General features: G+C 39.1%; 1 protein-coding gene across 20 annotated transcripts in view; it reads left to right on the top strand.

The window, feature by feature from the left end:
* Nucleotides 1–24,760, top strand: part of Elavl2 (ELAV like RNA binding protein 2) — a 149,543-nt gene extending 124,783 nt beyond the window's left edge. For 10 of the 20 annotated variants that reach the window (XM_031377847.1, XM_031377848.1, XM_031377838.1 and 7 more), the window contains 4 exons: nt 11,403–11,556; nt 14,547–14,772; nt 21,372–21,410; nt 21,962–24,760. In XM_031377847.1, coding sequence (XP_031233707.1) covers nt 11,403–11,556; nt 14,547–14,772; nt 21,372–21,410; nt 21,962–22,292 — 750 coding nt within the window. In that variant the 3' untranslated portion in view covers nt 22,293–24,760. The remainder of the gene's footprint in view (nt 1–11,402; nt 11,557–14,546; nt 14,773–21,371; nt 21,411–21,961) is intronic. The other 10 variants (XM_031377841.1, XM_031377849.1, XM_031377853.1 and 7 more) reach the window with 3 other exon arrangements.
* Nucleotides 24,761–27,641: the final 2,881 nt, after the last annotated feature.

Below are 27,641 nucleotides of genomic sequence, written 5' to 3'. Positions count from 1 at the left end.
CTACACATGGTTTGGGGTTTAATCCTTCCTGCTCAGGCTCTGGGGTAGCTAATGGTGATCCCTCAGGCGAGTGACAAGAAAGAAGCAAAACTGGACTATATCCTGGAAATAGATAATTCAGAAACATGGTTTCGCATGAGAGTTTTAGCTGTCTGAATTTAGAACCTTGATGTTCATGCCTGTTTTATTCTTATGGCCCGCAGTACAACAGGAATTTTATGATTTCACAGTTTCCGAAGCCCTGGCCAGGTTGTGGGGCTCCTGGAAATCTTGGGATCAGTAGACTTACTTTAACTTCTACAATTTTGCATTTGTTGGTGATTTATATCCCTATAAATGCTTCAAAGTCGCAACATGGGAATTGTCTCATTCAGAAACTAACAGTAGAAGATGGCTCTGATTTTTATAAGATCTCCAGGAAATCCTAACAAGCAAGGCCCAGGCTTTGAACATTGTGGACTTTAAAGCTTTCTGATTAGGGATTTCCAGAACTTTTGTTGTTCCACGGAATCACTAGGATGAGGTGGTTGACAAAGCACAGACTTATAGTTACCATGAGTTTCTACTGACCTGATCACTAGCAGGCCCAGGCCAAGGAGAATACTACTCTAACAGCTGCCATGAGTGGTCCTTAGGTCATGGCCTCATCTAAGAAGCCTGGATTAGTGAGCCTTTATAATTCACATTTGGGTATACTCATGCTTATTTCCAAATAAATATGGATGCAAATAACAAGACCTCTATTATGGGTATATTAAATAATCTTCACAGTAGAGCAATGTGCATTCAATAAATAAAATGCTAGATTTAATGAAGAAACAATAAATGTTTTCCCCTGCATAGTTAGCTTTTTTTCAGAGTATTTTTTGAGGTCATCTGGTACTTCACAAGTAAAATAATATTGTTTCTTGTATATCCTTTGTGGTTGTTTGGGGCCCATGAACTTTTGATGGGTCTTCTTGGTGGTCAGTGGAGATGCTATTGTTATAAAAGATAATTTTGTAATTCATTATAAGGTCATATCACTGCACTTGTCCCTGTCTGTTCACCCTTCCCTAGTATCTATTCTTTTTTAACCTTTTAGCATAGGCCTCCCCGTAAATGGCAGTTTACATTATTATAAAAACCGTAAACAAAAAAACAAAAAACAGAAAACAAAATAAAGTAACATGCTATAAATAGTTTTTAAAGAAAGCATTTGTTATCTGCAACCTTAATTTAGGAACATTTAACCTGTAAACGGAATGTTGTCCTGCAGCCACAGTGACATGAAAGCAGTATACAGGTTTGCCAAAAGCCTGCTCAGATTTGTAAGAATTTGTCAAAAACAAACAATACTTTAGTGTTCTCACTAAGCAGTGTCTTGAGGGAATTGTGAAGTTTGTGGTGTCTGCAAACCACCCAGTCCACAAAGTCAAGTGAACTGTGAAGGTGAAGGTTACCACCACCTCTCACCTTTGTACTTTGTTCTCTGAGTATTAGAGAACATTGATCCTCCAGCAGCAAAGGGGATACTGTTTGGAGAGTTAATTATAGCTAGTGAGTGTTATTGATGCTATCAATCAGTGAGACCAGAGGAAAGGGCTTGGTGCCAGAACATTCTGTGTAATTAAATACCACAGGACAGGATTCTGAAGGTGAAGTCAGGTCTGAAGAGGGCGATTTATCTCAAAACAAAGATGAAGATGGCTCACTCCCTTTTTCACTATCCTCTTCTTAGATTTCTGGAGATGTTCCATGAATGTCTGTGATGCCATCTCATCATTTTGTCCTGTGAAGGTTGTCATGCTTTCTATAAAACCTCTCTTGTAAAATCTTTATAACTGCCATGAGACAAGCTTTAGGAGTACAGTAATTATTTTTGTTAAAGTGCTTTGGGGGGAAATATGTAGCTCAGGTGTCTAATAGACATTTGGAGAATGGAGGATCTTATCTTTGAATGAAACCATTAGTCTTGCAAATAAGTTCATTTAAAGAAAGCTTTCCCATGGTTATTCTCCAATGTGTGATCATGTTGAGAGTGAGAGCATTATCTTACTGTTTCGGGTTATTCCCCATAGGTATTGAGTACATTTCTCACAGTCGTATAACTTCAATCATCTCTACAAAACACATGTTGGAGAACTTCCCAAAGCTCCATGGGAAGCACATCATATTTTTATATCAACTTCCCTCTCATCATGCCACATGCATGTCTTCCTCAACACAAATTCTCATGTCTTATTTAAAGGCAAAGTATTGTAGGCAAGTCCAGAATGTCTCCTGCAACTGATGGGAGAGTTCTGTTTGTTCATTTGATTATTGTTATTTTAAATAGTTATACAGTTTGTACTGATGGAGGCTTACTACAGACAGACAACCTTTAGGGAAAAATAGTTTTGAAACTTATTAACATGAAAATTTGTGTACATGTACCCCAAATGTCCCCAAACATTGTCTCAGGTGTTGTATGATTTACTTAATATGAAGGGCTGAAGTTCTATTTATTTTTAAAAATGTACTTATTACTTTTGTACATTCAGATACTTTTTATCTAAAGTAAATGAATGTGTGTGTCCAGGAAGGGGGCATGCAGACGTCACAGCCTGCATATAGTGGTCCGAGGACCTCAATGCTAATAATAGTACTACTTGAGGTTTTCTTCCATCAATTGGGCATGTCCATACTGGTTACGTTTTTACTTGCTTTTTACATACAGAAATATTTTAGAAACTTGGAAGTCACTATTCTGTTGTGTCTCAGGAGTGTCTTTGTCACATACACTCTGTTGTCACTAACATGGAAGGTCTTTGTTAAGGTATTTCCTATATAGTCAAGGAGAAACAACAGTAAAGGGGCCGGAATTCTATTCCAGCTATACCATACCTGAGAAAATAGAGATCCTCTTTTTAAACTGCCATGCATGGATGGAATTGATTCCACTTAACCGTGCTTAGTGTCATGTTCAGAGGCTAAGTTTATGCCGTATGTGAAAGGAAGGTCCATTTGTTATTGCTGCAGTTGCTAGTTTGCTTGGCACAATCCTTACAGCCAGTATGCTTTTGTTTTTCTTTGGCCATTCCACGTTCTTAGTATTATCTATCATTAACAGTGTCTTCTGATCAGTCATTTTATGTTGGAGCTAAGGTCAATTGCCTTGACTTCTACTCAGTGAAATTTGAAACTGCTATGAGACGGAGAATCATCCTTAGCATAAACAACCAGTTGTCTTTTAAATGGTGCATGATTTTCAAATGAGCAGAAGCACTTAATATAGGAGAGCTTGCAGTGTAGGTATGTTTTAGTTGGTGGAATGTCAGGATCCTTCATTTTCCTTTTTTTAATTCTGCTGGCCTGCCTCCAAAAATTAGATTATTTTTTCCACACATAACTTAAATAAATCTTGGGCATTAGTAGTAGAAGAAATTCTGTACTTGTACTAACCAAATCACTCACTTTGGTGTGTTTCATATTTTTAAAATACCCTTTAAGCAGTGCTGCATGCCTTTAATCCCAGCACTTGGGAGGCAGAAGCAGGCAGATTTCTGAGTTCGAAGCCAGCCAGGTTACAGAATAGTTCTAGGAAAGTCAAAGCTATACAAAGACAAACACTCTCAAAAAGCCGATTAATCGATCAATCAATCTATACTCTTTAAACATGATGGTAATGGTGATGGTGAAGGTGATGGTGGTGGTGGTAGTGGTGGTAGTGATGATGATGATGGTGGTGGTGGTGATGATGGTAGTGGTGGTGATGATGGTGGTGGTGGTGATGATGGATGATGATGATGATGGTGGTGGTGGTGGTGGTGATGATGATGATGGTGGTGGTGATGATGGATGATGATGATGATGAGCGCACACATGGAGGTCAGGGACACCTGTGTGGAGTGTGTTCTCCCTTCTGCCTTTATGTGAATCCCAGTGGTTGCAGCACTCATTAGGACTGAATGACAATTGCTTATGCTGAGCCCTCTTGTCATCCATGTTTCATAGTTCTTATGTATACATAAGAGAATATTTAATTTTTCAAAGCAAAGTTCCATAGCTTCTTAGAGTGTCTCTTCAGGTATCTCCTTGGCAACAGCTGCTCATTCTCTCGTTGATTGCCATTTCACTAGATATTTGTGAGTTCAAAGGCCATGTTTCAACAACTAGTATAATGAAAAAACACACAGATAGAAAAGTCACATCTCTGAATGAAATATCTGTATCTCTTCTCTGTGTTTTTAGACAAGCTACAATTGTTCTTGTTGTTCCTTTGTTTTTTTTCCAGACAGGGTTGCTCTCTGAAGCTGTGGCTGTCCTAGAACTCATTCTGTAGACCAGGCCGGCCTTAAACTCAGAGATCTGCCAGCCTCTACCCCCAGAGAGCTGGGATTAAAGGCGTGTGCCACTGCTTCTCAGTGCACAGTTGTCTTTTCTAAGGAAACTGAATCAAATGATCTCTGTTGTTTTTTTTTATTCCCGCACCCCAACCCCACCAGTACCATATTATTCTGTTGAGCCTTCTTTCCTTGAGGATTTAAATAAATCCGCAATTTTAAGAGCGAAAACTTCCTATTAAACATGGTTAATAGAATTTTTTATTCTCTTCTGTTGATAACACTTGCTTGAACTTTTGGTATTCCATATCAGATTTGTGGCTTGTCCTACCCTTTAAAAAAAAAAAAAAGTTTTGCCGGGCTGTGGTGGCACATGCCTTTGATCCCAGCATTTGGGAGGCAGAGGCAGTCAGATTTCTGAGTTCAAGGCCAACCTGGTCTACAGAGTGAGTTCCAGGACAGCCAGGGTTACACAGAGAAAAACCCTGTCTCCAAAAACAAAACAAAAAAATGTTTTATAACCTCCAAGTTAGTCCATGATAATCACATACTGTCTTCACAACAAATGTGTGGTTGATAGCACTGTATGCAAAGTAGTATGGTGGTTCTAACCTTATTTCAAGGAGTTACGTCACCAACAAGGCAGGGTGATAGTAGTGGCCCCTTTCGTTCCACATTTAAGAGCAGCACAGTCGGCGTACTGTGGGTATAGGCAGAGTCCTGGGATTCAGACTACAGTGGACAGGACTGGCAAGCACTGGCTTCATGGAGTAGTAAGATAGATGTCTGCAAGAAGTTGGAAATGACTGGAACATACGCAAGTTAGAGCAGCAGCTTTTATTTAACAGAGGGAAGCAGGCGAGCAGGAAGCCTAGGGAAACTGTAGGTTATTTGAATTTATATAGAAAAAGTAGACAGTGCCCTGAGCATCTAGTTTCAAGAGATGTTAGGTTCCTCTAAAAGCCATAGGAAGTGCTCTAGGCATTTTAAACAGGGAATAACACCACCAAAAAAAAAAGTATTCCATGGTATCTCTGAACTCACTTGAATTAAAGCAATGTTATTAATCAAAACACTGAGCAAACCTGTTTGAAGTAAAACTTGAAATTCTATTTCCCCCCAGTGGTTGTGTTTTCTAATTTCTGTATTTTGGAATATTAAAAGTTAGCTACACTAATATATAAACTTTCATAAGCCTTTTGCCAGAAGAGATTGCTTCCTTTGGTCCCATCCTCTTCGCTGGAGACAGCTTTATTCTGCACTGTTCTCTCGCCTTCTTGGGTTGGCCACCCATGGGAAAGCATGCCTTTCCTGAGAAGGTAATCTAGAACTATGATATGCATATGGCTTGGTGTGTTCCAAGACATGCTCCTGGTAGTGTTCTGCATGTGAAAGCTGATCAAAGCACACCTCTTCCCTTTAAGTACATGTTAAGGTCTGTGGCCTGAATTGTGTTCGGAGGCTGACTCCCTCTGTGCATGTTCTGAGCCCCTCAGGAGGAAGCTGTGCTGCAGCCAACTGTGGAGTCATGAAGCTGTGCTGGGGCCTTTGCTTCCACTTAGCATACTGAGAGCCAACTTGTGTCTAGTGGTAGTCACTTTTTCAGAGAGTAACAATCAGGCTTTTGCTTTATGATATGAATAGCAATTAACTTGCAGTGTAAATGGGCATAATTATGACCTTTCCCACTCTTTTAAGTTAGAAGAAATTGGATTAGGCTTTTAAAAAAAATGTCTAAAGTGGCAAGTATCTAATTTCCAAGTTTAATGTTTGTAGTTCTGGGTCATTAGTTGACAAATGATAAAAGCTGTTCATTGGTGATCTTGTCGGTGGGTGATTTTTCAGATGTTCAAAATTTAAAAAGAAACCAATTGCTTTGTTCATTTGTGGATCATGCTACTTTAATCTGTCAGTATTAAACTCACTATTTCTGATATTCCCATTGATGAATCAGAGACAGGGCAGTAGTACTTTTGGACAGAATCATTTCAGATGGACTTCTGTAGAATGCATAGTGTTCTAAGATATTAAGCTTCTTGTTTAATGAAATACCAGTTCTTACCCATAAGATATTAAAAGTTTCTTTTAATTTTGAATATTTTGATTAATTTCTTTTGATAGCATACTCCTAGTATACATGTTACTCATCCTTGCATGCTCAATGTGTTACTCATCCTTGCATGTTTAATGAGTTATAGCTCATGATGAAGAAATGGACTTTTAATTACAAAGAATATAGTATATTTTAGAGTATTCCAAATTTGAGTCCTAATTACTTTGGTAAGCTTGTTTTGTTTGTTTTTTATTTTCTCTGTCTAGTGTAGTCTCATTTGTGAGGAGTGCTTTGGGAAAGCCATTGGCTAAAGGGTCTCTATGCCTGCTGCTTCTCCCTTCCTCCTTCCTTCAAGGAGCCTCAGTATTGCTTGTCTTGGTTTATTATATCACTTGTAGGCTTGTGAGAACTTCCAGAATAAACCTGAGTTTTAAATTGCTATCTTGGAAGCAGATTGGTGTTCAGTTTTTGTACTCCCTGTATCATCTTTAAATATTTAAATTGCAGACGCTCTGGCTGCCTCTTAAATTAGATCCTTCACTTAGTAGTTTTGACATTTCATAACCTTGCTCCTCAGGCATTAAATATTCACCTGTTTAAATGGCAGTGAACATTTAAAATACAAACCCATATATTAATCCAATGACTGTAGATGGGAGAATCAGCTCTTACTTACTGAAGGAAGAAACTATTGGCCCCACCAGGACACACACTACAAATTCATTGCATTGAAGTATTTGTACAGAATTCATCATGTAAAGAAAACCCTCTTGCCAGGCGGTGGTGGCGTACACCTTTAATCCCAGCACTTGGGAGGCAGAGGCAGGCGGATTTCTGAGTTCGAGGCCAGCCTGGTCTACAAAGTGAGTTCCAGGACAGCCAGGGCTACACAGAGAAACCCTGTCTCGAAAAACCAAAAAAAGAAAAAAAAGAAAACCCTCTTGAGCCTTCTCTGAGGGAATTTAGTTGTAAAGACCCACAAGGGTATTTAACACGTTGAAGATGTGTTCCCACATCTTCAGTCCCAGAGTTGTTGGTGGGTGAGTATTGATGCAAGGCTTCCATAGAATGCCAAATCCACAGCAAAATCAGAGTGGTGGCCATTGCTGATAATTGCTAGGTAGAGAGATTGGACTGGTAACAGATTTAAATCCCCAAGGTGATGGTCCTCATCTCTCCGTAAGGCTTCTCACTGTGGTCTAAAGTGGACTTCTTGTTTATAATCCTCTGAGATTGAAGAACTGTTTACCTTTTCTTGGAAGGCAGGATGTTGTTGACAGTGATATCCCTGACCAAGTAGAGGAAAGGGGACTGCTTTAATTCTAAGAAACTTACAGATGTAGGATTCAACCTGGTGCATTTTGGGAGAAGGGTCAGCCCAAGTGCTCCTTGTTATACTTCCTAGAAATTCCTATGGGTGGTGTCCTTTATTTCTATGGAACAGAATGTAATAAAACTTATTTTAATTATGCAGTTTTAATTAAGCAGTTTCTACAGTGAATCTCAACTAGTGACCACAATTTTTAGGGAAAGCTACTTTGAAATACATTAATGCATGTGACATAAAAATAACTGGTTTAGCGACATCTTTTCTGCTATCTTTGCTTAGTTTGTATGTGTGCTTTAAGAAACAGGCTAGAGTTTCTTAAAAAACCTGAACTTTTACACCAAGTGAACTGGCGGGCTAGTTCCCATAGTGGGATACTGTGAAAGAAAGCTGGACCAGGAGAAAAAATGCAGGGAGCCAGGGAGATCACTTGTTGAGTGCAGAACTCAGCACCAGCTGCGTTTGACCTGACACATGAGATTTGCCTTATCTTTACCTCTTCTGTTGGCCATAGTCTGTTCTTTTATTTGTGTGTCCTGCCTGCCGTACAAGATAGTCAAAGGCATAGAACTAAAACTCTGTTTGATTATGCTTTATAACTGGTAAAAACCTAAGCCTGAGTGTGACTTTATTGGTAAGCAGTGTTTGTTACCAGTTCTTTGACAGCATTTTAGGAAACGTTCTTTTAACATGACTAGGAGATAAAGAAATAGTATGAATTTAAGTTTGTGTATTAAGCATGGTATGGATGTTCAAGCCTCTCAAACCAGGGATCCACAAGGCTGAGGCAGGAGGATTGTTTTAAGTCTGAGGTGAGCCTGAACTATATAGTGAGTCCCAAGCCAGCCTGAGCCGAAGAGTGAAGTCCTATCTCAAAAGCCAAACCAGACAATGGCAAAAGCAAGCAAGCACACCAAAGAATGGATATTGAGGGGAGGACCGCTGATCCCAGAGTGCTTTCAGTTTTTACATAATCACTAAATATAAGCCCTTTATTCTAAATATACTTCAGGATAACTTAAAACACCTCACCCACACATGTCTGAAATGTACAAAGCAGTGAATGTCACTGCATGAGTAAATGACTCTGGAAAGCTGGGATGGACTCAGTTACTCTAAACTTGATTATGGAGGTCTTTCTGGACATACACAGATGCACGTAGAGGTGAATATTTATAACACAGCCACCCTCATTTTTAGGCTCTTAAAAATGCCATGCACACTAAAAGGTACTTATTTATTCCTAAGAACTACTTTTAAAAGGAAAAATTATGTGGTTTATGTGGTATAATAGAATTAGGGACTTTGTCTCAAGTTAACAGGGTAATAAAGTGAACCCAGTTTTGAACCCAGGCTCACTGACTGGAGAATTGTCACCTTTCATCCCTGTGACCACTCCCTGCATTATGCTAACTAAGCTGGAGCCTCCTGCCTGCCTCTCCTTGCTTTATCACTCACTGAGAAGGCATAAATGCTTATGCTTGCCCTGTAGCCCATGGTGAGTGGCTCTCACAAAGAGAGCCCTTCAGTCACATAGTCTACAGCAGAGTGACTGCTGACTGGCTCCCTGCTACAGAAATAAAGCCATGAAATCCTCAATATGGAAGTGGGCCAAGTGTCGGATTGTATAGCTTCCTTAGATGATTGCAAATCAGTCTAGAAAAGAGCCTTGGTATTAATGTATTCTCACCACTAGATTCAAACATGCTTCAGAGTCTATGGTGTCATAGGTACACAAGTCCCAAGGCTAGATTTTATTACTTGAAGTTTTCCTTCTTTTTTATTTTGTATTTATAAGTCTCCATTACAACATAGCTAGGTATAGAGAGAAAAGAGTGTATGTGAATATTTTCTCTTTGCTGCTGTCCCAGATTCCTTTATGGAGGCCACGACAGTGTAATGTGACTTTCAAATAAGCCCTCGGAACAGCATCTGCATTTCCAGTTGTTAGCGAGCAAACTGATTAAATAAAGGAAGGAGTATTATAAGCTCTCTCAGGGCAAGGGTAAAAGAAACCAAGAACTTCATAAATTAATATAAAAGCTGGCTAGGGTTTTCTTTTTGTTTTTATTTCCTAGAAATATTATTAAAAAGTAATAAAGGTCTACAGACATAAACCGAAAAGAAAATGGTTGATGCTTTTTTTATATGCTAGTTTTGATAAAAAAGATTCTAAATTGTAGTAGTAAACCTGATTAAAGGTAGTTATTACTAGGTAACATGACTAGGCTGAAGTAATCAAACTATGCTAGTCTTAGCAAGTCAATCCCAGGGTTGGAAGTTTTGGTTACTTTTAATAGATATGTAGAAGATAGGCTGGGTTACAAATTTTCTGTCCATGCAGTTGGCTAGTTCTGAAGAGATCACGGGTAAGCCAAAGGGAGCATGATTGAAAAATCACTTGTACCCACAGCTGTCTAAGTAGTGTTTATATGATATGGGCAAATCAGGTATGAATTTCAGGTCCAGTGAGATGATGGACTGCGTCACAAATGCTCTGGTCCAGTTTGTTGAGGACTCATGCAGTCATTAAGGTACTAGCTAGGCTTTGTTTATTATGTATGTTTGCTTTGGCCACATGCTAGTCATTGGCTGAACACTTAGGATCCAGTGATGAGCCAGACTTTAATAGTGAAGATTATAAACTAATACGGTTGTTTTGTCTGCCATCTTGTACAATTTGGGATTCTTTTATTAAAAGACTTCTTCAGTGTCAGGGGAGCAGAAAGATTCTAGGAGTCTGAGGAGATGAACAACTCCAAGGAAAATGTTTTCCATGCATCACAGGGCTGATAACCCATATAACTCACAGATCACACACACTGTGGCAGCATGCACAAGACTCATGTGTTCAAGCTAGACAAAAGCCCAACGCGGAGAAAGGTACATAAACCACAAAGTCCCACCTCCAACCAAGAGTGACTTGTAATTGATAGTTGCTGTGAGCAGGAAAATCCTTTTTATACAATGGAGTGGCAATGGGTATATCAACCACACTTCAGGGCAGGCTCGGGGATATTGGCTAACACAAAAAGGACTCTGTTTATATTTGTGGGCTTTTCTGTTGGCTGTGTAGGCAGAGGGGAAAGAATACGATGCAAATACATAAAAAAAAAAAAAGGAGTTTTTTTTTTTTTTTTTTTTTTTTTGAAAGAGCATTAACTAGCAGATGAAGCCAGTGAAACACTCTGGGTATAAAAAAGGTTATGAAAACTTGTGGATGCGAAGACTATGGATTGTGACTTCTCCTGTATGTAAATTTCCAGGAATTCATGTGAGAATGGCATTGACATAAGTGATAAGTCCTTCCTTGAGAAGAGCTACACATTGTTAAATGGATGCCACCATCTCCAGAGATGTAGAGAATAGAAAAAAGTCATAAAAATATATCCGCTGAGTTAAAAATATATGCACTTGGAATGATTGCTCCCAAATCTCTTGCCTCTTCCTTGCCGCCACTGAGGACAACTTACTTCCACTGTCCGTGCTGTGTGCCACTGGTCTGGCTTGAGACCTCATGGGGACCGTAGGAGTGGAATCTTCTCTCCTCCTCACACAGAGAAATGGCATCCCTCCTTTTCTGAACCCCTACCCTCAGTGAACCAATAGCACTCACTTGATTAAGCCAGTGCTTGCTTTCTGCCCCTTGTGAAGCAGTTGTGGAGGTTTCTGAAAGGAGTGAGAATACCAGTGTGCTTAACCTTATTCCCCTTTACAGGTTTCCTATGCTCGCCCAAGTTCAGCTTCTATCAGAGATGCAAACTTATATGTCAGTGGGCTTCCAAAAACCATGACCCAGAAGGAGCTGGAGCAGCTGTTTTCACAGTATGGGCGCATCATTACTTCTCGAATTCTTGTCGACCAGGTCACTGGTAAGTAGGCAGAGGTTCTGGACAGTCTTGTGCTCCCTGACGGGCAGATTGTGAAATATTCTGTCTCCTCACACAGCAGTCTTGCCTCTAGAACACATCAAAGGTATATGTGGGCCAGAAAATGCAATTTTCTGCTGGAATTGTTCATAAATATGCATGGACAGAAATAGATTGTGGAGTGGAGTGAGCGAGCTTGAGTCATTTCCACCCCGAAGGTGCAGGTTTGAAGCCTGTTTCATGGCTTGTAATAAATTTATAGATGCTATAATCTTCATTTTCAAGCCTCTGTGTGAAAAAAGCCCCTATCCCCCTTATAAACAATCTTATTTTTGTGAAAAGCAAAATTTACTGCAGCAGTATGCAGCTGGTTCTCTGAGCAAGGATGAGGCTGAATCCACTCTGGTAATTGCTGTGAAGGCAGTTTTCCAGAGCTCTGCTGTACCGTAGAGGCGTACGTAAGAGGAGGAGATTTTGAGTGGTAGCCATTTGTTTTATGCCTAATGTAACTTTTGACCAAATGAAATGAGAATAAGATGTTCGTTAGAACTTTGTACATAAGGACCATTTCTGCCAACACTGTTAGCTAATGGAAAGCTGGTGGTATGGATTGGATTACAGAGTTTTAAAATAAGATACACGTAGATTTTTTTTTCTATTATAAAAGCAATACCTGTCCTTTTCAGAACATTTTAATACTGAAGAAACATGGAAGAGAGGGGGTGGAAAGTTACCTGGGGTGCCTTATTTCCCGGCTACCCATATTGCAATATGGTGTATTACAGTATGTGAGTTTTTATTGTAAAGAAAGGAGCAGATTAACTCTAGAATAAAACCAGGCCACATTTTTAATCTTCAAGTGGAGATCAGTTTGGTTGTGAATTTGAGCAGAGCAGTGTAGGCTTTTCCATTCTGTGCTGTTAATTGCCTTCACAGGAAGTGCTTTTCATAGACTTCTGGCGAGAGAAGCAGCAGTGTATACACTTCCTGGGAGAGTGGCCTGTAGATTGTGCTGCTGTGAGAAAGTCTGAGAGGGTATATGACTGCATTAGCTGCAGTAACTATCCCGTAATCCTCCTGATGCATTCTGCACACTGGTGTATTGCACACACTGTTCGTTAATGGGGCAAAATAGAAACCCAAGCATAACAGATCAAACAGAATTTATTCTAAGCAACAGAATTAACTCCTTGTTCAAAGCATTAATTTTTTTTTTAAAGAATTTGGTATTTAATGAGAAATTGGTGGATTGAGAATAAACTTCATATGTAACATGGAAATTGTGTCTCTTCCTAATAATGGCTCTTCCAGAGAGTGAAAGGTGAAGGGTAAACAGACTTAATATTTCCTGAGTGTGGCCTATCAGCAGCCTGTTGGAACTTTGCTAGAACTACAAATTCTGGGGTCCTACAAATGTAGTCAATCCTGAGAATAGACATTTTACACCTCCCAGTCCCCTACACACTTTAAGAAGCCCCACCTGTGTGGATGACATTTTTAAACCTGTGCTTTCCTAATGGAGCAGCCAAGAATTTTAATATTTTATTTTATTTTGCTCTGTGTGTACATGTTTTGTTTTGTTCCCCCTCCCCCTTTCTTTTTTTTTTTTCCTCCTTCTTTTTTTGAAATTCAAGATCTCACTCAGTGATCAAGCTGCCGGGCTGGCATCTCACACTTGGAGCAAACTTCTTCAGCCTGCTGAGTGATGGAAATACCTTAGCTAGCTACAATGTTTGTTCTCAATAGGAGCCTGTAGAGAGATGAGAGGGAAAGGATGTATTTGTAGTCAGTTCTTCTTCATATTTACAACTTTCAAGAAAAACATACCCTTTTCCTGAAGTGGAAAAAGTGAAGCTCAGCAGCTTTGGTATTCAGCCTTCAGGTGTTGGCCGTGTATGGTGTGTGTGGCTTCAGTAGGAAAGGTGAATTGATGGCATATCAGAGGACGCATACCTGGAGACAGTGCCTCATACCGGAGAAAAGCTTCAGCCTTATCCGGGTTCACTTGTAAGGCAAATGGACCGCGCCTTTCTGTTTGAGAGGGTGCTCTAGGTCTCCTCAGCAGCCCCTCCATTCTTCATTGGCCCACTTTGAATTATCTATACTTTCCCACCTACTAGTGTGGTAGTAGGCCTGTGAGGACCTGGCTGGTTGCCAAGGAGGCATTTCTCCAAGGCTGCCTACCTTGTGTTGACCAGCTGTGATGATCTGCTCACCTGCCTGTGCCAATTACATGTAATGAACTGAGATGCATGCTGCTGTTTCAAATCGTAAACCCAGAAAGGCCTTGTTCCTGCCCTGTTTTGCTGCTGTTGTCAAAGAACAGAGTGGGAATGGCCTTCCATGCTTAAGAGGAATGTTGGAGCACCAGGAAGTTTACAGTTCTACTAGTTTAACTTAAGAGTCCACGCTGCATTACTTCTGTAAGACAGCTAAAGGGAAGGATAGGAGAGCTTCAGAGATCAAGAAGACCCTCTTCAGATTCTGTTTTCTGGAGAGACCTTCATGCTATATGATAGGATTATGACAAATGTATTACTTAGAATTTTAGTCTAGCTATATATGCTCTCTAGTGTTTTTAGCAAATGCCTACTTTTGTTCTTATACCAAAGAAGGGGTTGCCTGCCTGATAGCATGATTTCAAAAGTAGTACTTGGGAACCCAGTTAGTGTTAAAGTGCACAGGAGGCAGGACAGAATGTAGGGGAAGAAAGCATGAGCTTATGCACTCTGTACTTTATTGGTTTCTTGACAAGCATATGATAGTGAGACCTCACATTGTATAGGTTATTTGGTGCATTTTTAAAATGTGGAAAATTGAGATTCCAAGTTGAACTACTAAGGTAAAATTTTCTTCCTGATGTGATTTTTTGTGGCAAATGTTGTATTTGGGTGAAAAGATGTTAATGAGAAGGAAAAATTAATTTATCCTTTCTTCTCTTCTTCCCCTCTCCTGCTCCCTCTTTCCCAAATCTTTACTTAAATCTACCTTAGGCATATCAAGGGGTGTAGGGTTTATTCGATTTGACAAGCGGATTGAGGCAGAAGAAGCTATCAAAGGCCTAAATGGCCAGAAACCTCCTGGTGCCACAGAGCCAATCACTGTAAAGTTTGCTAATAATCCAAGCCAAAAAACCAATCAGGCCATCCTTTCCCAGCTGTACCAGTCTCCAAACAGAAGGTACCCAGGACCGCTAGCTCAGCAGGCACAGCGTTTTAGGTAAGTCTGGTCTAGTTCTCGTGCCCAGCTACTAAACTGAGGAGAATGTGCAGGTCTCCTGTCAAGTAATGGTATCAATAAGATCTCTGCGATGAGTTTGTCTTTACTGTTGTTTTCTTTCTTTCTTCTTTCTTTTTCATTTTCTTTAATGGGCACAGAGAAAACATACTTGGGGAAAGAGCAACTTTTGCTGTTGCCTAAGTTGATGGCAATTAACTGTAAGAGCAGTTCTTCTCCAGGAGTGATTCTGCCTCCAGGAGACATTTGGCAAAGTGTAGAGTTATTTGTGATGGTATAATTCGGGTGGAGATGTGACTCACATCTAGTGGGTAGAGTCCAGGGATACTGTTAAGCATCCTGAGGCATACAGGAGACCCAGCAGCCACAGGTTACTGGGCCCAAAACACACTTCGAGAAAAACCAGGCCTTCTGACCATGAGGTCTGATGTACTATTTTCTCTTTATTACTTTTTTCTTGCAAAGAATTTATTTTTGTGTTTGAGCTGTCAAGTAGAGCTCTTTCAGTTAGCTTTGTTTTATAATACAGACATTGTTAAAGATATATGACTGATACGAATGGCAAAAGTTTTTTTCAAGAGGGTCCCTCTCTCCTTTTGTTGTGTCTTACAGTTTAGAGGTTGACAAACTTTACCTCTAATGTTCAGAGAGGAAATCTATTAAAATTTCTGGGTCATGGATTTTGCAACTGTGTCTCCTCTTCCTCTTTTCCCTTCTCCTTACCATCTCCCTCTCTCTCCTTCTCCTTTCTTTCCTTCTTTTCAGCTCTTTAAAAATTTAAAAGTCATTAGCTGCTATGTCATCCAGAAAGTAGTGTCAATCTGGATTCTCTCTCTGGGTGGTAATTCACTGATGCATTAACCCACAGAAGTCACTGTGGTACAGTGGGCATAAATAACCCAAGTTCTCAAGTTATCTAGTTGTTGAATAAACAGGCAGACCAGGAGGCATTCAGAGCATACATACTTTGTGTGGAAAAAAAAAAAGAGCGACTTGAGATTCAGTTAGTAACAGTGAATGTCTGGTTTTACGAACGAGTCACCCAGTTTTTATTTACCACTCAGCCACATGGTATGATATAGCATATTTTATCTAACTCCTAAGCTAATTTTTTATAAGTACATGTAAATCTATATTATTTTCTTTCTGAGACCAAGTAGTTAATTACCAAAACACATAATCATAAACTTAGTAAGCTAAAGGAATTAACTTACATGTTTTCTAGGCTTGGTCACATACATTTTCCCCCATTGGTATAATAGAGTATAGAAAAGAGAAGAAATTTTTTTAAAAAATCAAATTAAAATATCTCCTTCTAAAATCAGTTAAGTATGTTACATAGGTGTGAAAAGAAATTTCTGTTGATGCCTGGTTGAATACCTACTTAAGCTGGCCTTCACTGAGAGAATGACACCATTGTCCAAGGCCCTGTTGAAAATAACCAGCGCCCTGGTTCATTGAGTTCAGCTGCTGGAATTTTGGGAGAAAAAAACATTGAGGAAAACAAAATGTGTATCACCTTTGACCTTGGTGACAAGTAGTGGCAACTGAATGAGAGGCAAGACCTCTGAGCTACTTGATTATTTCCTTCTGCAGAAAGAACTTTGAGCACCCCTTCTCAGTGCTGCTGCAGGCCCTCGCTCTGAAACCTTTCTTTCTAACTTTATTTACTTGTTGCTATTTCTGAATACAACACACTTGTACCCCAGTGATTTTCAGCTGTGTTCCCTAGTCATCCTGTCCAGTTAGCTTTAGTTGGCTGTTAGGAGAAAGCTATACTGCCACACACTATTGCTTTAGTGTTTTCAATTAAAGCTGTAGTTTTGTTTGCTGGTTGCTACTTAGTAGAGCAGTGCTAGATTCTCAAGACTAGGTGAGAGGACCCATCGACAGTATTAAGAATCCTGGTCTTTAGGCAGCATATGTTGGATGTTGGGTACCACTGTATCCTCACTCAGTCTTCCTTTCCCCTTTTTCAAGTCCATGCCCTTTATTTTTGATGAGGTAAAGTTTTCCAAAGTTGTCACCGGAATTAAATTTAAAACCTTTATCTTCTGTCCATTCCATGTTACAAAAAATGTTTATACTATATGTGATCATTACTTGTGAGATTCTTTGACCCTTATAGGGAAAAAAAAAAGCCAAACCATTGTATAAGAAGGGAATAAAGAACATTAGTTGAAAGGAAAACCCAGCATTAGTAAGGGAGGAAGGTTACTGTATGTGGAGGTTTGATCTTGGAGCCCCAGCTACTCTGGAGGCTGAGATAGGAAGATCAGTTAAAGTTCCAGCCTGGACTGTGAAGTGCTCTTCTTATTGCACTAAGTTTGACATCAAGTAGCCCCTGAGATGTAGCTGCTACCAGCTTGTCCAGTGAGGGTAAAAAGAAGCAATCAGGTTCCCAGTAGGGAAGATTTTTCTTTCCTAGGCATCCTAAATGTTCTCTTGCTCACCTCATTGCTCATCCCCACCTCTGCTTTGTCTAAGTGGTAAAATGTGAATTACCATGTGCTGGGGAATGTGTTTGATCTAGACTAGGAATGAGAGAAATGCGTCTTAATTTCTACAGTGCAAATATATCTTAATGTGTAACGTGGTTTTTACAAGTGTCTTTAATTTGGCAGTCATTACCTTGAATTTCTTCTCATTTTATTGAATAAAAGTTGATCTTTGAGCTTATAAGACACTTGAGTTAAGGACTTGAAAATTTTGTTGGCATCTTGCTCTTTTCTGTAGTTGAGATGTTAATTCCTCAGCAGTTATTTCTTCATAGTATTTATGTCTTAATGCCTTTGCTTTGAGTTTGCCGCTTCCCAGCAGGAATTTTAGAAAGTTCATTGTGTTGTTTTTATGTTATGGTGGTACCTTGGCAGCTGAGAAAGACAGAAGAATACAAGTTATAATAATGATGAAAGGACTTTCAGTATTCATGAAGATTAAAAAATAAAATTTCATGTAATAAGGATTAACTTTAAAAGTGAGCTTATGAGGTTTATGGCTCAATCTGTATTGATAATTAGAATTATTTAAACATGAACACTGCTAATCTGATGGGCTAGTTGAAGTGTTTATAGTATACAAAATAAGGCCGAATATTTATTTGCATGAATGATGTGATTTCAGTCCCCTAAGAATATTCTTAGTACAGGATATCCAAATTAAACTAAACCAAAATTTCTCATTTATTCTTGTGAAGTAACTTTAACTTTATTGAGTGTGTCCTAGGCAATGACTGTGTGTCTGCTGCTGTGAGTCTTTGTGCATTTTTAAAGAGCCTCTGCAGTTAGCAGTTGGGTTGAGCTTCAGGCATGTTGCTAGTTTCATTGGCTTGGTTTCAGGTTGGAAGGCACAGATGTCAAGCCTCATGAATAATTGTCCTCATTCATAGAAGATGTGACTGGATAAGGGAACATTGATGAGCTTATATTGATTAACTTTAAGCCAACTGTTGCTCCATGCTTTGGAGAGGTTTGTTAATTTTCCCATAGTGCATAAAATTGTGTTTCCTTATTTGTTGTCTTTTTTACATATTATGTCTGACTTCAATTGATTTTTTTTTAAATTGTCCTTCCCATATAGATTGTTCCCTAATCTACCTACCAACTGAATAGCTTGAAAACTAGGCATATACTTTAGTTTTATGCTGAATTTCTAAACATGCTGCTTTGAAATGAAAGTGTTCTAGCCTCTAAAGCATTCTATTAAAAATGTTGCCTAGTAATAATCTGAGTTACATTATCCTGGTGATAGGAAACGTTATCAAATGACTTTGCTGTACACTTGTTGTATATGTGCATGGTTTGTGCCTCTGTAATCACTTGAACTTTAGACTCTGAATTCTAATGAAATATACAAATATAGGATGAAGATGAAATATATATACTTTCTTGAATATAGTAATATACTGATATATTTATCTAAAGTACCTTAGTTCATTAAGATTTTGCTTTAAGCAAGATTGATAAAGTGTTAACTTTTATCACTTTGAATATTTTGACTTCATGTAAGATATGTTGAATTGACTTGTATCTAGCTTCTTGATGTGGTTTCTGTAAGAATTAGAGGAAATAACTGGTTTTTGTTTGTTTTTTTTTTCTTGAATTCTCCTCACTAGATCATCCTTAACCCAGTTTCCTTTCTCTTGGGAATTTTTCTATAAGTAAAGGATGCCTTAATTGATGCTAAGGTTTTCTGTCTAATCTTCCAATCCACATAATGAGTTACTTGTGATTTGGATTATATCCCAGCTGAAGTTGGGGTGGGAGCAGACATTGGTCACCCTTTCATGAAGGCTCAGACTTCCTCAGGACAGCATGTGATACCATAGAATGGATGCAGATACTGCTGCAGTCCAGATGTTAAGTATAATATAAAAACATTCTGGCTTTAAGTAGCACAATACACATACAGTGGACTCCTTAACTCCTATGTGTTGCCCCAAGTTACTACGGAGGCTGCCAGCCTGTGCTCCTCTTGAATGTAGTGACTTTCAGTTTTAGGTGATCGTGTTATGGAAGTTATCCTGAAGCTGTGGAACATGGAGTACGACAGCTCTGCCTGGGGTACTATGACATTTTCTCCTAGAGCTACACAGTATACACTTTGCTGCCAGCTGCTGGACAAAGGCAGCTTGATGTCCGTCTGAAGTACCCACTACCTTCTTTAAATTCCAGTGGGACACGTAAATGTGTGGCAGTGAGAGCCAGGGACATGGCGACCAGCTTCCTGTAGTCAGCCAGCTGCCATGCCTGGACTATTTCCTGGAGCAGTATTCTACTCCCTTGCTGATGGGGGGAGGAGAAAGGGAGAAATGTAGAAACTTGGTTTACATCCTCCAGAACTGAATTTCCCCTAAGATTAGGAGATGAATGAGGGAGGGTCAGGGGACCATATAAGACTCTACAGGTGGGACAGCTCCAAGGCCCATTGAAGGTCTTCAGAGGCCTAATTGCAGAAGTCCCAGTTGCCCTGCCGAATGTAGGATGAGAATTGAATGTGCTTGTACTCACTTCCATGGCAGGTTTGGTTTCCATCCTATCTTAAAAGCAGACACATTTTAAGGAAAGTCTATGTCTAGAGTTTCATTGCTCTCTGAAGTGGGTGAAAGGAAATGCAGCTACTGAATTTTTGTCCTTTAATCATTCTAAACAGAGACTTCAGTATGTTCATGTGTTCCACAGGTACTGTTTGTCAAATGCATTCCATAGCTATCATTCCAGTAATTTGATGAAATTTTCTGTATCAGATCACTTTTTGATTGGTGTTGCGAATTTGTGGAATTTGTGTTCATTTCTTCCTGATGTTTGTAACCTTGGTTTTTGTATAAAGGCATGGCATCTTGACTCATCTTCACTCTGCAGAACACAGAGTCCCCTGACATTCTGTATTCTTCACACCTGCTCTGTGCTTTGTGTGTGCAAATATTCTCACCCAGTCAGCCTTCTGGGTAGTTTTCATCCTACATTAAGTGGTGGATGACAGTTTTGGTAACCTTTGCTTTTACATAATCACCAGGTATGTGTTATAAAGCTGCAGTGCTTGGACCAGTGGTCTGTGCTAAGTGGTGCCTTTGAGATCGTGGAATGAAATGTGGCAGACCCAAATAGATGAAGGAAGATCTAATGTCACTGTGATCTGTTCTCTTGCCTTATACATTGTATGAGAGCAACTTAACACTTCCCTTTCATTTTTCCACAACACATGAATGCCCAGGGGAGACTAAGATTAGGGACATACAAGGATAACATTTTCCCATATCTGAAAAACCAGAAGGAACACTTTGGCCTTTATAAGTTGAGAGGAGTTGCTTTCCCTATGTGCTCTCCTCTGTGTTTGGGTTAGGCACAAAAAGCTGATACCTTCCCGCTTCCCCAAACTACTTAGCTTTTCACAGGTATTAAAAGACAAAGTAATTGTGCCTCACCTCTGACCTGTGGCTATGAAGAGTGGGGAGCATTGCAGTTGGATGGGTTATATGGCTCTGCATTAGACATGCCTGCTCCTCACGTATAATTTATTGGTAAATACTAGAAACTTGAGGCACCCATAATGGCCCAAATTCTATACAGCCAAGTTTGTCCATAAATTGTACATCTCTGTAAATCTTCACCTTTGGTTTTAAAAGGTCAAAACTCCTCTGAAGAACTAGCTCTGTGGGTTTAGGTTAGCTAGTTAATCCTTGTGTGTTTCAGTGACCTCAGGAACCAATGGAATTGTAAAAAGTAGAAGTGGGCTCTTGTAATGGTGCTGGTCAGTTGCAGTTTCACTTTTAGAACTTGCCTGGTGGGAAGTCAGATGTCAGCTGTTCCAGTTCCTTCACATTGTTTCTGGCTGTTTCCTCAGATGACCACTGCTGTTTTTTTTTTTTTTTCCCTTTGCTGCACTGACCTGGTAGAGATAGCCAGTGTTTTACAATAGTAGGTACCCATTCTCTCGGGAATGGTAAAAGACCCAGTGTTTTGAAACGTCAGATATATTTTTTGCACAGTTATCCCCATGGAAGGTGGCAGTAATGAGCCTAGCTTTCATGAGCTGAAAGGGGGAAATTAAACACTGAAGTTTGCTAAATGTGTGTTTTGCAGGTTGGACAATCTGCTCAATATGGCTTATGGAGTGAAGAGGTAATGACATAGGTTCATGGTACCCATAATCCCTTCCCACAACCGACTGATTTCTTTGATTTGGGGAGCAATATTTCCACCCTCATAAATTTATGTTGGGTTTTCTTTTGCATGAATAGCCTACTGTAAAGTTGCTTTTGAAGTGTATTGGACTCCTGGAATATGTTTATACCACTGTATGCCACTCATTCTTTTAAAAAGCCATTATTTCAGACTGCATTGCAACATTATAGCATGTTTCTGTTCTGTGTTGGTTTTCTCCCCTCTCCATCCTCATGAAGCTGACTTTTAGATTTTTTTTTTGCCATTGTTTAATTTGTTGTTTGGTGCAGCAGATAGTGGTCATTTCATAATCTATCTGTACCTGGATTGTTTGTCTGTTACTGCAAGCCACAGATAGAGCCTCGGTTGACACATCAAGTAGCTGTATACATCTGTTGGGAAAGTGCAATTGCTAACATTTGGGAAAAGGGAAAAGAACTTAAACCCATTGCTGTAACCAATCTATGTTCCTTGTATGTGTGTGTATGTCTGTTTCCTGTTTTGTTTAGTAGGTTTTCACCAATGACGATTGATGGAATGACCAGTCTGGCTGGAATTAATATTCCTGGGCACCCTGGAACTGGCTGGTGCATATTTGTGTACAACCTGGCGCCTGATGCAGATGAAAGTATCCTGTGGCAAATGTTTGGGCCTTTTGGAGCTGTCACCAACGTGAAGGTCATCCGTGACTTTAACACCAATAAATGCAAAGGTTTTGGATTTGTGACTATGACAAACTATGATGAGGCGGCCATGGCGATAGCTAGCCTCAATGGATACCGCCTGGGAGACAGAGTCCTGCAGGTCTCCTTTAAGACAAACAAAACGCACAAAGCCTAATGAGCTCTTGTCCTCAGTCCATTTATATATGAAAACTATACAACAAAAGCAAGTTAAGAGAAACTTTATACATTAGTAAATGTCTTTGTAAGTCAGTGTTGAGATGGGGATAAATGACTACTTAGCATCCTAAGAAATATGTGAGATTTTTTTATTGCTAGTATTTGAATTAAAACTTCTTAAATATCTTTTATGTTTGAATATGGACAAGAGGTACAGGGTTTTTACCTGTCACATTGCATTCTATTGCCTTCTTTGAAGAAGGTGGACCTTTTAAAGTGTTTCAGCTAAGGGAAGACATTTCTTTTCTTTTTACATAACTGCCTTGAACCTGTGAGTAAGTACTGAGGCTTTGTGTTGTAGCTCTTCAGTTGGTTGTCTTTCCCCACCTCCTTATCTTTCCTTTTCTTTCTCTTTCTTTTGTTTTTGTTTTTTTTTTCCATTCTCTAATTAGCTTTGTGTTTGGTTTACATTTAAAGCATTGCTGTTATGTCTCAGAAAAGTATTTTGAAGTTTACATTTTTATTTATGAAGTTACAAACAGTATTTATTTTGTAATTCTGATTTGGGCTGGGGCAGGGGGGGCGACATTATAAACGCTTATTGTAAGAATACTGGAGAACTTTTCGTAAAGCAGTACCTTGCCAAAGAGATAAGAGCCTCTTTGATGTGGGTTTAAAAAAAGCATCTATTTTTATAAAAAAGAAAATTTGGAGAAACTTTTTACTGGTCCTGGAACAAATATTTTGACTTGAATACTTTGAGAAATCTCTTCATATGACACCTAGTGAGCTTTTAAAATTTACCAGGAAATTTGCAACGGTTGGAAAATTTAGAAAGATTTATGATGTAGAAAAATACTTTTGAGATCTTTGTATGAGAGGAATTGAGTCAGTGAGGGAACACTGCTGGTTTCATTTTCGTAATCACCAGTGGGGCGTCTGATCATCCTGGTTGTTATGTGATAGATGGCTCACATTGATTTGTGATTTTGAAACAAATAAAAAAAAATTTACAAAAGAATATATAAGAGCAGGCAAGAAATTTAAATTACCAAGAGATGGGGGAAAATCTGTTCTTCCTAAAGAAATCCCTTCAGATAGAGCTCATGGTGTTTAGTGATGTACTTGCAGTATCGTTTGAAGAATTGTTTTGTCTTAAGGAAGATAAGATGTTGCACACGTTTGGATTGCAGCAAGTCAGCAAAGGCGACCTGAGTTGGATATATTTGAAGGTATTTTGAGAGTTACGTTTAAGGCTAACACCTGAGCTTTGTGTGATGTAAATAAGACCTTGTGTTTATGAACCTTTCAGCTAATTTTATTTTTTTCCCTTACATATCAAGTGATGTTCAGGTTTTGAATGTTTTGTATCAGTTTTTTTCTTTGTAAATGGCATTAACATTGTTACTTGAGGTCTTGCTTATTCACTTCTGTTGTCCTGAGGACTTGAATTTACAGTGCATCAGATTCGTTGGCTAATTCTGTCTGTAGATAGTCTAGCTTCAGCTGTTTATGGTGATGCTACATTTTCGTTTATAAATATGTTTGTGGTAAAAAAAGAAAAATGAGTATAACCATAGGTTTTGAACAAATTTCCTTACATTTTTCATACAAAAATCATAAATATCTGTATGCTATTGAAATTTAACTTTGTATGATGCTTAAACCACTATTTGGGGAAATAATAAAATAAGTCTTTACCATGTATGAAAGAAATTTTAAAAAATACAAAATATTTTCTGATTAGCATCTAGCTTATAATAAATTTTCAAAAAAGCTGAAGGCAACTGTTGCCTTCATCAGGATGCACTGAGAACTATATAGTTACGTCCTGCGTTTTGTATAAACTGAGATGCTCATGTGCTTCCCCTTAGAACAGGCAATGTGCTATGCATAACATAGTTGTACATTATCTTTGCAGTTGCTTTGAGTTTTATTTTTTATTATTTAAAATTGTAGTTATAAAAATTTTCAGTATAGTACAGTACATATACTGTGAGGCGCGTGCTAAAGTGAACAAGCGAGTTTTCATGCTGACCCACTCAATGCTATTCAGAACTCAATTGGCTTAGCACTTTCTCATATCCTTAGGTGCATTTAGATTGTCAGAGTTAACCTGCGTTAAAAAAATAAAATAAAATACATGTATATATTTAAAAAAAAAATAAGGTTTCCCTTGTGGGAAAACAGCAGCTACACGCTTCTTTCCTGTACTACTGTAGCAAACCAAGGCATTGATGAGAAGGCATGCAAATTGTGCTTCACTTTACAGTGTTTATCAGAGCACTTAATAAAATGTAAGGCTGGTATTTATTTGAAGTTGTACAGTATGACTTAATTCACATCTGTTGGAATAGAAAATATATTCTGTTGAGTATTTAAGAGGCTGTACATGTTTTCTTTTGTGTTTGGATTCTTTGTGCTTTTTCATGTTCGGTACATCAATAAACAAAGTTGAAGGGAAAAGAACTGTGGTGTATCTTTAAACACATCTGGATTGTGGGGTATCTATGCTCAGTCCAGTTCCAAAAAAATCAAAAGCCTTACTCTTTTTAATTAAAAGAGGTGTTCTCAGAGCTTGAGTTGAAAGCTGTGCTATCTAAAGGATTCCAGAAGGTAGGTTAACTGAAAGGCGAAAGTGAAGGAAAGGAAAAAACGAAAAAAACAAAAGAACAACAACAACAAAACACCAAACACCTGAAAGTAAACAGACCGCTGTGATGGAATACTCTTGATTAGTTAGCTTTCAAGTGCAAGACTAGGTCACTCCTACAGGGACATGTACTTTCATCTGCTAGTTGTGCAATCTATTACTCCATCACCGTTTAACCCTCGAGCATTTACATGAGTGGGAATTGCACACCCTGTGACTTGAGCCCGGTGCAGGAGCACTTGAGGAAGGCAACTTTATTCTGCTTCTGTCAGTCAGGCCTCGCCCACCAGAGGTGGTGGTGGGTGATACTTGTGTTGCACAGCTGCTATCTCATTAAGAGAGTTTTCACTGGAACAGAAAACTCACTTTCTGTTAGGTTAACAAAATTGTAAACTGTGCCAGCTCCTTCCCTGCTTCATTTACACATTTAATCACAACACATCCCCAGAAGGTAAACGGATGGAAAAACAATTCTTGCTGTTCCTTTTGTCTGTCTGTCTGTCTGTCTGTCACTTTGAGACATGGTCTCTCAATTGTAGTCTTTGCTAGCCTGGAACTCACAGAGCTCTCCCAACCTCCTGAGTATCAGGATTAAAGATGAGTACCACCGTGTCCCTCTTCCCTTGCTGTTCTTTTCTGTGAGAATTACACTTTTATAAAACTTCAGAAAGCTGAGTATGTTGAAGGGATTTTGTTGTTGTTGTTGTTCATTTGTTTTTATAAGTGTACTGGATGACTTTTTTGATTGCATTGATTTGTTGTATACATTTTTCTTTGGGTAAAAAAAAAAAAATCTTAATTTATACCTAATAGCCAAGAGTGTCTGAGTGGCAGGGCTCTTCCTCTTCCCATAGCCTGCTATTAAACACTGCCCATTTGAATTTCATGGTTTTTTTATGTGATGCTCTAACATGCATCCCTCCCCTCTCACTTCCTCAGTTATTTTGACTGGTTCTTGTGTCAGTGCTTCTTTTGCATTTGAACAGATAGATTGTGAGGGAAAAGAAACCCTTAAAAGGGGGGGGGGTTGAAGCTACTGGTGTATTTGTGAAGAAGCTGCATTTCCCCCTTCAGATTCCTTTACCTGGTGTGTTTGCAAATCATTTGAAGTGTACTGCAACTAACTGCGGGAGTGACTGACAGCAGCTCTTAATCTTACCACCGTTTTAAATTAATCTGATTTAAAGAGAAATGTTGGCAATTTCATCTTCCCTTTTAAAAACAAAAACGAATTACAAGAGTCTCCTCTTTGTAAGATATTCAAAGTGGAATGGAAATTTACAACTCCTTTTTCAAAGTGTTACCTCGAAAACAAGAAAATGCAAATACCTCAACAGTAAGTGGGTAAGAATTGTAATCCCTGGGTCTTTAAATGTACTTTCTAGTGCATTATCCACGTCACTTTAAAAATAGAATAAGAAAAAAGACAGACACCAGGTTTCATACTTATATCTCTGTTATCATATTAGAATGTTGGACAGTAGAAACAAACATAAATGCAGATAAAACCACAGGAGTTTAGATTGTAGGCATGTGTACTCTGTCACTGCAGTGAACACTCCTTTGTCTTCTATCTATAGTTTCTTTACATTCTTCCCCTGAGAAGTCAGAGATTCTTCTCAATTCAAAGCACATTAAAGTACATACCCCATTGATTTAGGCAACTGGTCAGTGCCAGGTAGACCTTGCTGAAGTTAACTGTTGCAAAGTTCCATTTCATATAATTAGCAGGTGTGTGGTGTGTGTGTGTGTGTGTGTGTGTGTGTGTGTGTGTGTGTGTGTTTACATGGGTGTGTGCTTCTGCTGCCTGCTATCTGTGACCTAGTTCTGTGAGAATGAGCAGGTGCTACTCTTCCCAGAGGCCATCCCCTAGAAGGGAGAACAGGTAAGCTGCCAGGTCATGACTATAGTGCTGTCAGATGCAGTTCCTGAGATAATGTGCTGTGGTTTCTACAGACCCAGTCACTCTGTGCTCTCTTTACACAGTTGCCAGTACATCTCTTTCATTCAGTGAACATTGTAAAAAAAAAAAAAAAACAAACAAACTCCTTCAGTTTTCCAAGTCCTCTGTGAAACAAAAGGAAAGTTCTAACCCATTACATAACCTAATAGTTAGGTTGACAAAGAACTCTGGATCTTCATTCTATAAATATGTAGTATGTAGAAGGACAGTGTGGAAATCACTGATGATGGTGGAATCACCTGAATATGAAAAAGACGTTGTACTGTTTTTATTCAACTTTGAAGTAGGACAAAATACATATCCTGGGTCTTAAATGTGGTGTTAATGTTATATTTAGTTTAAACAGCCAGAACTGTAGGCTAGACCTAAACTGATAGGACACGCAGAAACACTCATGGGTGTCAGATTTTCTAATACCTCTCATAGCCAGCCACATTCCAGGCATAAGTGCAAGCAGATGTTTGTGCTGACGTGATGTGTGGAAGACATACCTCACGGCTGCCCAGTGCTCACCTTTTGTAGTTCAGAAGTACAGCACATCACAGATGCACAGTGAAAGGTAAGAGCAGAATCTCGTGCACAAAATCCATGATTGTAATAAAGAGAACCGTTAATTTTCGATGTGCGGGGGCCTCAGGAGTAGTAGGATATGAACACTAAGCCACACAGAAGTGGTAGCAGTTGTCCAGGTCATTGAAATGTAGGTAGAATTTAAAAGCGGTTGGAGGAGA

Source organism: Mastomys coucha, unplaced genomic scaffold, assembly GCF_008632895.1.
Source record: "Mastomys coucha isolate ucsf_1 unplaced genomic scaffold, UCSF_Mcou_1 pScaffold18, whole genome shotgun sequence".
Taxonomy (NCBI): domain Eukaryota; kingdom Metazoa; phylum Chordata; class Mammalia; order Rodentia; family Muridae; genus Mastomys; species Mastomys coucha.
This window is presented reverse-complemented; position numbering and strand designations above follow the sequence as displayed.